We start from the raw sequence: 15,986 nt of genomic DNA on the forward strand, positions 1-15,986 counted from the left end.
TGGTCTGTGACTACGGTGAAGGCTCAGCCGGAGAGATAGATGTGGAAGTGGCGACACCCCCAGTGGATAGCGATAGCCTCCCGGTCTATCTGAGAATATCGTTGCTCTGTCGGGGTGAGGATCTGACTGGCGAACGCAATGGGTGCCCAGTCTCCGCAGTCCTGTTTCTGAGCTAGGACGGCGCCTAGTCCGGTGGGGCTGGCATCTACCTCCAGCTGTGATTCTCGCCTGGGGTCAAAGAAAGCGAGGGTGGTTTCCGTGGATAAGGCTTTCTTCGTGTCCTCAAAAGCCTTCTCTTGCTCGGCATCCCAGACCCATGGGTGGTTGGCTCAGGTTCGCACTCGTAGAGGACCGGTTAAGTCCGACAGATTTTTTATGAACTGGCCACTGTACGTGACCATACCAAGAATGCTCCGAACTCCGGAGGCGGACGTGGATGCTGGGGCTTCCTGGATGTCTTTGACCTTCAGGGGGTCTGGACAGATGCCATGTTCAGAGAAGCGGTAGCCAAAAAAAGTATGTCCTTTTTGAGAAACTTGCACTTTTCCTTCTGGAGCGTTAGGCCTCTCTCTTGCAGTCTGACAAACACTGCCCAGACTCTTGCCAGGTGGTCCTCCAGAGTGGGGGCATGGACCAGGATGTCATCGCTTACGTTGAGGACCCCGACGAGTCCTCTTAGGACCTCCTTGATTGTGTGTTTGAACATCTCTGCAGCGCTGGAGAGGCTGAAATTGAGGCGGGTGTACCTCCAGAGGCCAGTATGGGTGGAGAAAGTGGTGATCGGGCTTGAGGTGGGGTGTAGAGCAATCTGGTGGTACCCTGACCAAAGGTACATTTTAGAGAACCACTTGGACCCTGAGAGCTCCCCCATGATGTTGTCAATGGTCGGTGTCAGATGCCTTTCCCTTCTGATGGCTTGATTGGGGAGACGCATGTCCACACAGATCCTGACCGCATTCACTTGCTTAGGTTTCTTCGCAACAACAATGGGAGACACCCACCGAGTGGGCCCGGACACCTTTTCAATTATGCCGGCTTGTTCCAGTACGAGGAGTTCATTTTCGACTTTGGGCTGTAGATGGAACGCTACCAACCTGTGCCTGAGGGTAACTGGTGCTACCAATTCATCTATATGGAGTTTAATGGGTGGGCCCTTTAGGCTTCTTATGCCCTCCCTCGAACAGGGGTTTAAAGTCTCTTAGTAGGCTATCTAGACCATTAGCGTGAATGCTGAATGCGAACTGTACCAGGTTAAGGCAATGAGCGGCGCAGCAGCCAAGGATGAATCCTGTTCCTTCCCGTGATACGTAGATTTTGGTGGTTATCTTCGAGTCTTCATGGGCAACGTTGGTTGTGAACACACCAGCGATGTCCAGCGGGTGCCGCCACCCGAAAGCATGAACTTGTGCTGAAGTGGGTCTTAGCAGTAGTGGGTCAGTGAGTGTTTGGTATATATCTCCGGCCATGAGGTTAATCAACGTGCCGATGTGGATTAGAGCTGAAATGCACTGGTGGCGCAGCACCACTTGACACGTGGGTAGTCGTCGGTTGCCGACGATGTTTATTATATGAACTACCTGCTGTTTGTTGTCCATGTCGCTGTCGGATGCAGCGGTGGGAGAGGCAGTTACCGCTCAGAGGGTCTTTTTGGCAGTGGGCATCCTTAGTGTGGAGCAGCAGACTTTAGCGAAGTTGTTGAGCTTGCCACACGCACTGCAAGTTTTTCCTCCGGCTGAGCAACTTGCCAGATGTGATAGGGGGTTTCCACACCATCTGCAGACCTTGTCTCTGGGTTTTCATCTCGAGGTGTCTGTCCTGCTTTTCGGAGTGTCTTCCATGACTCCAATGACGGGTTCTGTCTTCACTTGGATGCCTGGCGTCTGTTCCATGTGCGCTGCTCGTGTTTTGGATATCTCTTGTGAGCGGCCTAAGGTGAGGATATCTCTCATCCGCATGTTTGGTTCCTGTAGGATGCGCTCCCGCAGTTTAGACGAGGAACAACCCTGGATAGCTTGAGCTCTTATCGCGTCTTCCTCATCAGGTAATGTGCATGTGCTGGCCAACTCTCTTAGGCGCATTTTGAACACGTCCACCGATTCGTCGGTGGTTTGGCGCACCAGCCGGAGCAAGAAACGTTCATAGTCCGGGTTGGCGTATGGGTCGAAGTGCGCAGTGATTGCCTCCTTGAGCATGATGTAAGAGTGTGGTTTTGCCTCGTGCGCAGATTTGGATATCTTGTGGATGTCCGCCCCACCCAGATGAAGAAGGAGGGGTCTCTTTCATTCCTCTTTATTCTTGGGGGCCTCGAAGTAGGTTTTGAGGTGTTCCAACCACGCCTTCCATCTTGCAGCTTGGGTGGGAGAGGCGCCGGTGACGGTGAATGGTTCCAGGGCCAGAAAGCCTGCCATGGTATTAGTGGCAAGTGTGCCACACAGACATGGGAGGAACAGCGCAGGAAACCACCGTTTGGATCAGGCAGAGAGAGTGTTACTCCAGCACGCAGGAAAATGTCTCACCACTTGTGACCAACTGGGCAGTTACCTGTAGAATGAGCTGTATAATAGTCTCCTCTGTGGCCCCTTGAGTAATACTGGGGTGAGGCTGACACAGGCAGCTAGCAGACACGATGGGGAATAAGCAGACAAGCACTGCAGGCTGGGCAGCGCGTTGAGCAGAGTCTGTTGACGGCGTGCGGTAGGTGTAGAAGAGGCCGATGGAAAATACCTCTATTGGAGAACCCTGAGTGGGGCTTCAGGCACTTTGCTGCCACTAAACAACGCGGCTCGCTCTGAGGCTTCCGGAATGGTGCAGAGAGGGGGGGGCCGCAGGCGCTGGCCCACTGCGTGCAGGCTGGAGAGAGAGCAGCTGCCGGGCGCGAGGTACTGGTGAGCGCTGACAGTCAGACAGTGCTGCAGCGGCTGCTCGACGAGGGGCACCGGAGTGCAAGGGAGCGTTGACCGGGAGCAGTTGAGGCAGCGGGCTGCGTTACTCCCCTCGTTGCCAATTGTCAAGGTCTGCCAGATAGGCCCAAAATGAAGACTCTGGGCCACAGATCATTTTTTAACACTGTTTCTTTATTTACTCAATACTCATAAAAGAACCCTTTCGCGCCTTCGCGAGCAACATTTATATCCTAGGATACATCATGATGGGCTATAATATTTCAGCCCACGCATGAGGGGTATCCTAGAGTAACGCCCCTGTAGAGCAGTGCAGGGTGGGCCGGCTCAGGCGAAGGGCCCGATGCTACATAACCCACAAAAATGTGAGTTGAGCATGAAGGCGGCGGAACCCTCACTAGGCACCTCCTCGGGGGGGTAGACAAAGGGCTGTCATCGGCGCCTCACTCTGGGCACCCCGGCCTCTACCTGCTGGTTCCGGTGTGTCTGTAATACAACTGATATTAATGTAAAGCACACCGACACCTTGGGTTGAACTCGTGTGTAGAAAACGGCAAATCAAAACAAGAACTAACACCGAGAGGGGTGACAAACAAATACAAAGGCGTGTCGATGAAAGAGGATACTGGGTGCATGTCTCTAAGTAAAAATACAGCCAAGGGTGGGAGGAGGGCACAAGTGCAATTGGTGTGCTCATTCCATGAAAAAAGTGCCTATAAAGTGAAAGTAGCTAGTGGAAGGGTACTGGCCCAAAGCAAATGAGGAGCGAACAGAAGGTGTACTTGGTCCTTGCTCCTTTGACAGCATGGATGGCAAAAGCAGCAGGAGGTGAATGCAGATGACCTGCTGACAACGTGCTGGCCAATGAGAAGCAAGTAAGGCAGAGCAACCTTGGAATCAACCAATGGTAAGTTCAGATTAGTAAAGGGGCAGTTTCTAAGCCCCTTTTAAGTTTTTTAAAAAAAACTTGTTGGACCTGGCCCTTTCCACAAGGCGTTCCCCAAACGTTTTGCCTTCTACTCCTAATTCTTCTGACCCCTTTTGGCTGACATTTTGATGCTGATCACTTTATCACTGCTAAACAGTGCCAAACTGTATGTGTTCTCCCAAGTAAACTTGGTATGATTGGCTTATACCTGATTGGCACATTTAATCTACCTGTATGTCTCTTGTACAGTGGTATTCCTATACCCAGGGCCTGTAAATTAAATTTTACTAGTGGGCCTGCAGCGCTGCTTGCGCCACCCACTGAAGTAGCCTTTCAAACCTGTCTCAGGCCTGCTAACGCAGGGCCTGCATGCACAGTTTACTGCTACAGGGACCTTGCATCTAAATTTACTTGCCAGGCCCAGAACTCCCCTTTCACTACATGTCACCCCTAAGGTAGGCCTTAGCTAGCACTATGGGTAGCGTGCCATGTATGTAGAGGGCAGGACATGTGCCTAGTAGCGTGGTTACTTCTGAGTCACAGCCTCTCAGTTACAAACTGTTACATCAATGATACTTGTGAACGTAAAGGGCTGTTGTCCTCCATATGCATAGATCTTGAGATAGCGGTGGTTGCCACATCCTGCACTGACAAAGTGGGAAGGCCCGGGAGAGCAGGTGATGATGCTACATGAATTGCCCATTTCCAAATACTGCAAGGCAGCCTCCGGGAAGCGATAGTGAAGCATACAACAATACATACAAAGATATAGCATACTTACCAAGGACAGGAGCACTCTCCTTTGATCCAAACCCACTGTCTGTCAGCGTTTCAATGATCCAGCTCAGGGCCTTGGTTGACTGAGACATCTACATGGAATAAAGTCACTGTGTTCACAAAACTCATTAAACCCCTTGACTGTTTTCACCTCTAGCATCTGCAAAAGGAAATATTCACAAAACACACACCAAGCATATACAATAAACATAAAAGCAAGATAAAGTTAAATATCTGATGATTATCACATATCACTTCATGATGGTGACAAAATGAAAATCAGGAGTGAGGCCTGAGCCACCAGGTGACCGGAACAATTTAAAGATTCTTTGTATAGTTTCAGAACTCCCCTCTTACTGCCCAACTGTGGGTATGGTCAGTCGAAGTTGAGGCGCCAGTCTCCGGTGCCTCAGGTAGGTATCCTACAGTGTTCCACAGAAATTTTCATTAGAAGATGAAGATTCCACAATCGGGCCCAAATAAAGTCTCTTGTGGGAGAGTTGATCCTTGATGACCAACTATAAGCATGATTTGACAGAATGGAATGAGGTGTTTGAATGCAATAGAGATGTCATAGAAAGAATGTATTTAGCAACAGGTCACTCTGGTGGACTAGTCAAGGAAAACACCACCTTTGATTGAATTAAGCTGGTGGGGTATACTAATGTCCTAACTTGGATTTGGAGAGGAACTCTCAGTCAGCACCTAAAATTGAGAATTCAACAACTGGCATAAGAACCATAGTATCAACAGTGTCATGTAGTAACTAACCTGAAATGTCCAGATTAAGAGCTGAGTGCAAACTACTTTATCTGTGGTTCTGTAGCTAGTGATAAAAACAAGAGAGAAACACAGAAAATGTAGAAATAATCTGCACACCAAACTCACAAATTTTTACTCTGCTGTTCGTTGAAGTGGACTCAGTTATGCATTAGGTATCAAGGGCAAATCTAGTGTGTGCTGGAGTGTTTTCACGCCAAGATTACACTCTGGCTCTAGAGAAAGCCTGGAAGCTCCAAGATAAAATTAAAGAAAAACCCCTCTACACTGATGTTTGCACCAACGACTAAGAGCCCCAACAGTTTTTTTATTTAGCTCGATGTCACTGCACAGGGCTCTGAAATAAAAAACACCTTTTTTAGAAAGGTTATTGGTGATGGAGTGTGGGAAACTGGTCCTGACACAAGATAACGTCTGCACCCATGATGTACCTTGCTTGAGGATCTCTGGGAAGACTAAAGGGTATGAGGATACTCACTGCATCAGGAAATGAGTTCTACTTGGATCTCATGTTGGCCCTAATAGTTTAGGCATTCAACAAGTTTCACACCACATGATGCTCTGAACTGCCTACTCCCATCACAAGGTGAAGGCGTCCAGCTCCACATGAGTGAAGAAGAAGTCAAATAAGACCATCCTGGAGTGGGCCTAGTACCTAGGATAGTTCACATGATAGGGGTTGTAGCAATATGGAAGATCAAATAAAAATAATTGTGATGTGGGTTCAGGAGAAAGAGAAAAAGTGCTGTCTCTTCACCTGCTCTTCCAGCGCTGCCATTCTCTGCTCCATCATCCTTGACCGCTTCTCCTGGTCCACCTCGAAGAGGTTCACCACCGTGCTGACCCTAAGCAGACACAAGAAGGTAAGGAACCTTTCTATAAGCCTCGGTATGAATGTCACATTAATATAAGGAGAATCAGTGAGCTGATAAGTGACACACTGACTCTTATAATTAAACCACTTTAAATAGAAAGCATTGCTAAAGCCAGTAGGCCTGACTTTCATGTGGTAAAGCATGAAACACAGACATGCATAAATTCTGTGGTAGCGGTAATGGTAGTGGTGGCAGTAATAGTGGTGGTAACAAAGTTGGTGGTAATAGTGTTGGTGGTAACTGCAGTAGTGGCGGTAGTGATGATGGCAGTAAGGGGGTTGCCGATAATACACTGCAATCAAGTTCCATCAGAAAGCATTTTAAAAGGCCTACATAAATTACAAAATAGTACAAAATAGGTATTACCATTCATTTCCATTTGCAGGAATGAGATGAACTAAACATATGTTGATTTAGTTATTTTTTTAAGATGTAAAATGGACCCTATTTATCTTGTAAAGCAAGCACTCCAAAGGATGAGGTGCGAGAGCAATACTCTTCTGAGTGAAACCAAAGCCCACTCTATGTATATTTTAAAGAACAGCTTACGGTAGATGGAGCAGCCAGATGTGCTGTCAAGTCACACCTTAGAATGGCACTTTAGCAGCTGAGGCAACTCCTAAACAGAATTATTTGAGTTATTGTATTGCGGAATGGATACAAGCCTGTTTCAGATCACACAGTCACTGGTTTGCAGCATGTGCCCAGAGTGAGGAGCCCACAAATATCCTACACTACAAGGAGAGGTAGGTACAAACATAGCCAGAATCGTGGTGAGGTCAGCTTTTCCATTAAAAAGGCCTTTTCTTTAAACAAATTTGAAGCTATTTGTCGACTCTCCATGAAAAGTTCATAAATGAATATACATCCACATTTGGTTCTGCATGGCAAGCAGATTCATCAAGCGTGGGCCTAACAAAAGGGGGTTCGTAAAAGCGACACTTCCCATTTTAATTCTTGTTGGAAATAGCCCTTTCTGCATGGTTTTCACTCAACGTTTTGCCTTTCTCCTCCTATTTTTCTGACCCTCTTCTTGTTGGCTTTAGTACCTTGGGCACTTTAACACTGCTAATCAGTGCCAAAGTGCATGTCCTCTCAATCCTAAAACTTGGTATAATTGGCTTACATCTATTTGGCTTATTTAATTTACCTGTAAGCCCTTTGTACCATATACACAGGGCCTGTAAATTAACTGCTACTAGTGGGGCTGCAGTGCAGATTGCGCCACCCACAGAAGTAGCCTTTCAAACTTGTCTCTGCAGGGCCTGCATGCACAGTTTACTGCCACACTGACTTGGCAAGTCAAACTACTTGCCAAGGCCTAAACTCCCTTTTTACTACACCTAAGTCACTCCTAAAGAAAGCCCTAGATAGCCCTATGGGCAGGTTGCTGTGTATGTAAAAGGTAGGACATATATCTTTATGTGTTACATGTCCTAATAGTGACAAACAGCCCATTTCATTTTTCATTACCATGAGTGCTGCTTTCCCATAGATTTGCATTGGGGATTCCCTTATATATGGCTAAGTGGTCATTTCTGATCTACAAGGAGTAGCGTGGGCATGATAGATATGTTTGGAATGGTAGTGAGAAATTGCACTTACTGGTGTAGGTGGATTTTACATTACTATTTCAGAAATGTCACTTTAAGAAAGTGGGCATTTCTCTGTGCTTATAACTCTGCTGCTTTGCAGCCTAACTCCAATACACTTCTAGACAGAGTGACAGGTCCACTTTGTGCATACTCCCAAGACAGCCATCCATCAGGAGGGTTAGGTGTGACAGGGTTACATCTGCATTAACCTACATACTGGTGGTCTTTCTGGGCTGGGAAAGGGGGAGGGCACTTTACACTTGTATAGCTCTGAGTCCTGCCCTCACACAAAGAACTTGTTTACCCCCCTACAGATGCCTGGAGCCAGAGTATATGAGAAGGGAAATTCTTGGTACAGGTCAGATCTGGTTGGAACCTTCTTCCACCTTCTAGAAGCTGGTCATTTGGAGTATAAGTAGAGGGGCTGTAACCCAATGTTTTAGAGCACGTTTGGAACTGGAACTGAACCTCTGTCAGAAGGACTGCTGAACTGCACAAAGGACTCATCTGGACTGCTCTTCTGTTTGGTGGCCTGCTGCCTGGTGTCTGCTGGGTGGCGCAAAGGACTCACCTGGATTGCTTTTCTGCATGTTGCCCTGTTGCACCCTGACTTTGGCCCCAATCAAGCACTACAGGACGGCCAGGAGGAACTGCCATTTCAACCCTCTGCATGTTTGTATGCTGGCCTGCCTGCCCCTGTTGTGCCACCTCCCCAAGTACCTCCCAAGGAGCACAGGGCAGGGGAAGCACTAGTTCCTGCTCCTTGGCTTGTTGAACCTAGCACATGAAGAGCGCCTTCCTTTTCCCAATCGCGTGAGCAGCAAATCCATGCTTGCCCCAAAGATCTGAAATTGTGACTGCCATGGTAAAATTGCTGGTTCTGGACACTGGCGCATGGACAGCACACCCTGGACAAAGAGATCGCCTCCTCCTGTGTGCCACTGATCTCTGGTGTACAGTGTGTGCCTTGGTTTTCTCTTCCTGCCGGCATGCTGGGCAAGGCTGTATGAGGCCATGGGAGGTCTCCAACACCCTCTCCAGTGGAGAGAGGGCTGAAGCAGCAGCACCATGTGATCATGGGCCGCTGCGTTGACCTCAGGTGGAGTGAGGGGGGCCCAGGAGGGCTTCTCACTGATCTCCCACTCGGTTTGCTCACAGGCTGCTGCCCTTTGTAATGCGGACTGCGGGGAGATCCCCCCTGGTGTTTATGGTGAGTGTGCCTCCCACCTGGGCACATACCTAGGAGGAACTCATCTTGCCCCAGCTCCCTGCTGCATTAAGAGGTGTCCTGTGAGCGAATACCTCCCTGTTGGGATTGCAAGGCTTCCTTCTATTCGAAACTGCTGTAGGTAGTTTCTAGTGTATATCTACAACAAAATGGTCTGAAGGTAGGGATAGATTAAATATCTACTTGACAAAACCGTGCTCAATACTGTCTTTGTGGGTTATTTACTTCCCAATGTTTGTTTTAACTAATTACATGCAAAGCAAAAAAATGACTCACTGTTAAATTGTCCAAAATGTCAAAAAGTATATCACAAATTATTTACACCAACCAACATTAGATTACACACATGACAACAAATTCACATTTATATACATAATAAAACTCAGACCAACATTTAGCTACTTCAAGCTTTGGGACTGTCCATACCGATAGTAGAGGGTTATGCCCATCAACTTTTATTTAAAGGAAACTGGTGGTCACGCTTACATCCTTATGATTGTAATCCACTCTCTTGCGATGATTGATAATTCCCGTCTAAGAAACTATTCGAAACCTATCTTTATTTCTTTTAAGGTATTCTATAGTGCATTTAGACTGTTATTTAATGCTGATTTCCCCCCTGGTGCTTATGGTGAGTGTGCCTCTCCCACCTGGGCACATACCTAGGAGGAACTCATCTTGCCCCAGCTCCCTGCTGCATTAAGAGATGTCCTGTGAGCGAATACCTCCCTGTTGGGATTGCAAGGCTTCCTTCTATTCGAAACTGCTGTAGGTAGTTTTTAGCTCAGGGGTTTCCCGGGAACTACCACAACACATTTAATAGGTGCAGGCTCTTCAGCAGCCTGCACATGGATGACAATTACCTTTCTTCAGCCACACTGCCAAAGGCTATCGTGATTTGCCTAGTAGGCGCACAGGTATTCCAACGCCCGAGGAATCTCTGTGATCATGTTCTGGTGAGGGCACTTCCATTATAGGGACCTCTGGGGATCCCTGAGTGTGGCTATGCCTCCATGTTATGCCGAGCATACTATTAATACACAATGATTAGGGTCTCAGAGAGCCCAATGTGTGTATGGTGATGCTTGGGTGTACAACTGTTTTACTATTTCACTTCTTGCCCTGATGTTGGTCACCTTCACCTGACCTTGACCTGAATTATGCACAATATTTGTAACTCATAACCTGTGGTGATTCATGTTCCTGCCCACAACTGTTGCCTTCTCACATCATGCTAGGATGTTGGATAAGGGGTTGCTCTTTTCAGAACTGGGATCCTGAGTCCCCTTGTCATAAGTGTTATCCCCACACAATACATGTGATTTATGCTGTTCTAGGTTATTTACTCATAATATCATATGATGTTGTACCTTGCACTAACAGGCTAATGAGTAACAGTTCAGTAAAGGGGACCATGTTCACTGTGTACGACATTTTGGCCTATGATATAAATGAATATAGAATATAAGAAGGATATTTTATACACTGGTGTGGTATCTCCTTGGTGCTGTATTTATTGTGTCAGTAGTGTGAGTGTGTTGCACAAACCCTTTACACATGACCTCTGGAGGTAAGCCTGACTGCTCTGTACCAAGCTACCAGGGGTGAGCACAGTTTATCTTTGGTGTGTAACTTACTCGCCCTGACTAGGGTGGCTGAGGAGCATACCCTAGCCAACCAGAAACCCCATTTCTAACAAACACTAATAGGATTTTTTGCTCCTTGAAAATAAAAAAAGGCTACACAGAATTACACCAAAATTGGCATGCAAATAGACCATGGGGAAAGCCTTTCCTTGGTTTGGTGTAAACCGGTTCACTAGTTTTCAAGAAATTAGAGTTTCAGACATGTTCCTTACTGGACATAAAAAAGGTACATTTTATAGATATCTGGACCATTAATTTGCAGATCCTTCATGGATTCCTATATCCACACAGAAGACAGACCAAGACTTTTTCTCCAGTCACCCATTGTGGGGTTGTCAATTTGGCTATGGATTCTTGAATCCACCTCATGTTGATTGGCTGGCGGTTGCATAAGCTTTTCAGTTGTTGTGGCAATTACTCAACAAGGTGCACCGAGCATCCGGTTGGGAAAAAGAAAAGGGGTAAGGAACCATGGCAAACCTACCCTGGCCCCCAGGCCCATGTGGGGCCTCAAGGGACCCCTCTGGCAATAAATTAAATATGAAAAAATGTTGTGTGATTCGAAAATCCAGCATACAGTTTGTGAATCCTCTAAACAAATTGGAAAGAAGTATTCTGTACACTACTGGGTTGCTTGGACAACAGCCATACCTGGGCATTGCTTAGTATCTGCCAGACACCAAATGCAATGTTTGCGACCTCATAATATTTATACCAATAAATTACAACACAGAGAAGTAAAATGTAACTAAACAACAACACATACTCAAACGAATAAGTGATACTACATTAACAGTCATCTTCGTCAAGTGGTAACGGTAACATGGTATGTAATTACACATGTGGTGAGGGAAAGTCCATAGAGTATGGACACAGCTTCATCATACAATACGCCAAGGTCTGTAAGAAACAAGGGTGCTCTGTGAACTTTAAGCTACTTTTATTTTAAAAGGAAGACATGTTGGGTTTCCTTGCTGATGCAGAGTATATATGTGAATCCAAGTGCTCCAAAAAGCATGTTTTCATTTCCTTGAAAATGTTTCTAAGGTCAAAGAAAATGAGTATTTTTTTCTACAATGAAGGCAGTGACTGCATTCATATTTAAAACGTATTTATCATATTATTGAAAATAATGAAAACAGTAAGCAAAAATTATTATAATAATATGCCTCTACGTAGCTAGCCATAATCAGAGTTTATTTTTACATAATTTTTCTCCTGTCTTACTTAAATGAGGTCAATCCCCTACTTCTACCCACCAATGAAAAGAACAGCCGGTGCACACAGCTCTTGGGACCACAATACCACAAACATCAAGATTTTGAAAATGTTATGTGTAAATAGCAAACCCTCAAACTTACACTGGGGGGACCCTAGCCCTGCCAAGTACCACGCATCTTGGATTAAAATAATGCATTTTGGGTCATACCGGAATATCTTTACTCGTCACCTAAAAAGTGATATGTGCCCCACCCTGGAAGTGACGTCATCAATGACTGAGAGCACTCCCCGAAACTGATGTAGTTGTAGGTAGGGTCACGTGGGTTGTGACATCATCTGAACATGTGTTAGTCATGTGCCAGGGTCCTTGCCATAGTGTCTATTATGTACAATTGTAGCCCTACCGGAGTGCAAAGTTTTTCTGAGTCTAAGAGGTCATGCCTGGGCATGTTCAGAAAGTCACAGACCTGTGCCAGCTGTGTGGCTCATCAGAGCAAGGGTCTGTGTGAATACACAGCCAACCTCCCCATTGCTGTCTAACCCAAAAGGGGCTGATCAAATGTGGCTTATAAAAAAAGATGTGTCTTTCATTAGAATCAACTGGTCAATTTTGAAATGAAACCCTAAAACACAGATGCTTGCTCCAAACGTCCTAGGAGAGGGTCAAACATGATTAGCAAATGTAAAAGTACAAAGTGACCACAAAGGCCTACACATACAAAGGTTGAAGCAGACAAAGGCTGTCAAATGAAACCCTAACACAGTTGGTAGCTCCAAACTTCCCACGAGAATGGCCAAACATGATTAGCAGATGTCACAGTATAAAGGGGCCACAAATGCTTACCCATACAAATGTTGAATGATCCCAATGCTGTGAAATGAAACTTTAACACAAATGCTTGCTTCAATCTTCCCACGAGAAGTCTCAAACGTGATTAGCAGATGTCAAATTTTAAAGTGACAACCCAGGGTGACACAATCAATGTTAGAAGCATCCCAATGCTATGAAATGAAATCCCTCAAAACACAGATGCTTGCCTCCAAACTTCCTAACAGTTTTACTGCCTTTTTATATTTTCATAGTCTTTTTAATATGGGTGTTGTGCTCAGTAAATATCTTAAACAGAAAAGTAAGTGTGACACAGGGTCTCGCCAGGATCATAATTTAAAATAGCCATTGAAAGACACTTCTTGAGTACATATGCTTAACTTTTCATGCAAAATACATGGTTGTAGTTCTGAACAAATAGTTTAAAAATGTCATGGTAAGTGCCCTTTATGTTTATATTCCATGTACTTTACTTAACTGCGCAGTCTCCTGGGAGTGTTTGCTTTTTCAGGTTGTTGTGTTATGGTTTATGGCAGTATATTACTCTGGACTAGTACATAATTTAAAAGGAGTAATTTTCAGGTGTTTATAAAATGGGGCGCAAAATGAGTTATGGTCTAAAGTTCCCTATGATTGTTAGAGTTGATTTTAAAGCCAAAGTTGTCTCTTCTGTACGCAGGATCTCCCAGAACTAACGTGGGCCCTCAAGGAAATGGCAGCCTTTCAGCAAGGTACATCTATTTAAGGCTCGATAGTTCAGAGACCATTATTAACCTCCTACTCTCAACAACACTGTCTTATTTGTTAATTTTTTAGTTAAAAAAAATATTGGCCTGTGAATGTGTGTTTTTTACAGGTTATGACGCTATGAAGTACAGCTGGCGGTTGATGCGCTACCACAAATCCTAGAGGCTCAAGACACAGCACCCATACTGCAGCAGGATACAGCTCTTGCAGGTAAATAAAATGGGTGCTGTTGTAAACGCTGTGTAAGCATCAACCCTGACAGTCCAAAGATACCATAGAGACCCTATAAGTGGGGCCCTCAGAGAGAGTGCCAAGTCTGTTTATTATATTGTAAATGGGACATTTCTTTCTTTTTTTTTTTTTTTTACAGATCACCTGGAAGTATGCCATGAGAGCAAATGGCCATAAAAGGTAGAACCTCAAGCAAAAAAGGTGGTCCAAAAAAAGAAGTTTACAGGGCCTAAAGACGGTCCTTCTATAAAGAAAGGGACACTGCAAAGGGACATATCAGGTGTGTTTTTACAAAATTCAGAGTCAAAATAATCCTAATGCCTTTCTCCCTCTCAAACAGCTTGTTCCTCTAGCACATAGTAAGGAGTATAAACAAATGTAATAATATGTAATATGTATTTTTTTATGTTTACATCATAGAGCCACCACAAAAGATCTCTGGAGGAGTCCTACGTAAGGCTAACCGGACATCGACGCCTCTAAAGGACATCACCAAGACCCTTCAAAACACCCAGATGTCAACTGCCGGTGAGAGCTGCAATGTGCGTCAGAACACACAAGGCCTTAAAGACATTCTTTCCTATAACCACTACAGCACTTTACAAGTAAAGCCTATAACCAGCACATTGAACACTCCTACAGGAACTCCATTGGTGCCTGGGGTTGGAGACCCCAAGGGTGCACACTTCCAGCTGCAGACACACAACAGCAGGGGCTGTGTAAAACCATTGAAGGGGATCTCAAGCTATGCAAAAAAAGAAAAGCTAATCACCTATCTTTAAAGAATCAGAAGAAGAAGCCAGCGTTCCCGGAGCTACAAATATTTCCTTTAGATCTATCATTAAAGAAAACCATTACACCTCAGGCAGGTCCCCATAATCTGCATGTCTCTAAATGTTCAACATCTGAGATGTCTTATGTAGATGTACTCCCCAGAGGACCATCCCCAAAACTGTCTGTAACTATACCGCATAGTCTTTGGGACTCAAAGCTTGAAAATGATCACCCCATAGAGGACCCTTATTCTACAAATATAGGGCTTCTCAGGGCACTGACCCGGGTTATGGAGGGTTCTGAAACACCAGCCGCCTCTGCACACAGTGTGCCTTCTAGTGTAGACCCCGAAGGGCTGCAATCACCTGTTTCCAGTCTGTGAGCTTCCTAATCCTCTGCGACCCGAGATATTATGACCAGCATTTAAATTCTCCAAGTCTGGTGTCACCGATTACACCCCCTGGAGAGTACGATCCCACCAGCCCCCCATCAAGTGTAAATCTACCATCACCCACCTCAACATACCCCAACAGAAGTACAGGGTGGAGCGGGTTTAAAAATCAGAGTTTTGAAACAGCGTCTAGCGGGGAACCATCCTCAGGAGCACCCGGTGCTCGCATTGGGACCCTGTTTTTTTGACCCACCCAAGTCCTGACCTTCAGAATGGTGCTATTGATGGTAACCAGAGAACTGTACTAGGTGCACTTCGTGGTAATATACACCCCACTCCAAATGCCGCAGCTAATGCCCCAGAATATGATGCTTTGCACCAAAAAACTGTACTAGGGACATATATCAAAGACATACAACAGGCTGTCAGAAAGCTAAAACCCAAGCTGAACTCTAAGACCTTAAATCTGGGGAAGGAAGGAAGCGGGAACAGTCCCTTGAGGGATGCCCAGAGGGAGATAATTCTGAGGACGGAAAGGTGTAGAAGAGAGGTGTTACAATCTTGTGAAGCAGCCGCTGCAGACATAGGTGATACCATCATGACTAGACTTATGGCGCTCCCTAAAGAATGACGGTTCCATATTTACTAATAAAGCTGTACAGAGGTCAAAATATTAAAAGAAGGTCCAAGATATACTTACTAAAGCCCGTCGGTTCTTAATAGTCCTCAAGAACAAAATGCTCCTAGAACCCCTCAACCAAGGCCTAAAAGTTCCAAACACATTGAAAGCGCCATATCAATCAGCCCCTGTTAGGCCTCAAAACATACATTTAGGAGAGAACATCACGAGCTCCGGACGTTTCAGGCGTTCACGGGATAAAGTTAAGAGACTTGAATACCTTGAATACCCAGAAGAACTGCTGCTGGGTCTGTAGTAGGTGAAGCTGCGAGGACACCGATCGTAAATACAGCTGCGACCATTCAAATAGGCTGTGTGATTCTGCCTAAAAACGGAAGGGCCTATAAGAAACACAAGTGGACTAATAGTGCTAAGCAGCACAGGC

General features: G+C 45.5%; 1 protein-coding gene across 1 annotated transcript in view; it reads right to left on the reverse strand.

Moving 5' to 3' along the window:
- Window positions 1–2,279: 2,279 nt before the first annotated feature.
- Window positions 2,280–15,986, reverse strand: part of LOC138249315 (transient receptor potential cation channel subfamily M member 2-like) — a 211,399-nt gene continuing 197,692 nt past the window's right edge. Inside the window, exons 29-31 of the mRNA XM_069203274.1 lie at window positions 6,143–6,230; window positions 4,610–4,697; window positions 2,280–2,401 (exon numbers count right to left, since the gene is read on the reverse strand). Of these exons, the coding sequence (XP_069059375.1) occupies window positions 2,280–2,401; window positions 4,610–4,697; window positions 6,143–6,230 (298 nt within the window). The remainder of the gene's footprint in view (window positions 2,402–4,609; window positions 4,698–6,142; window positions 6,231–15,986) is intronic.

This window comes from Pleurodeles waltl, chromosome 8, assembly GCF_031143425.1.
Source record: "Pleurodeles waltl isolate 20211129_DDA chromosome 8, aPleWal1.hap1.20221129, whole genome shotgun sequence".
Taxonomy (NCBI): Eukaryota; Metazoa; Chordata; class Amphibia; order Caudata; family Salamandridae; genus Pleurodeles; species Pleurodeles waltl.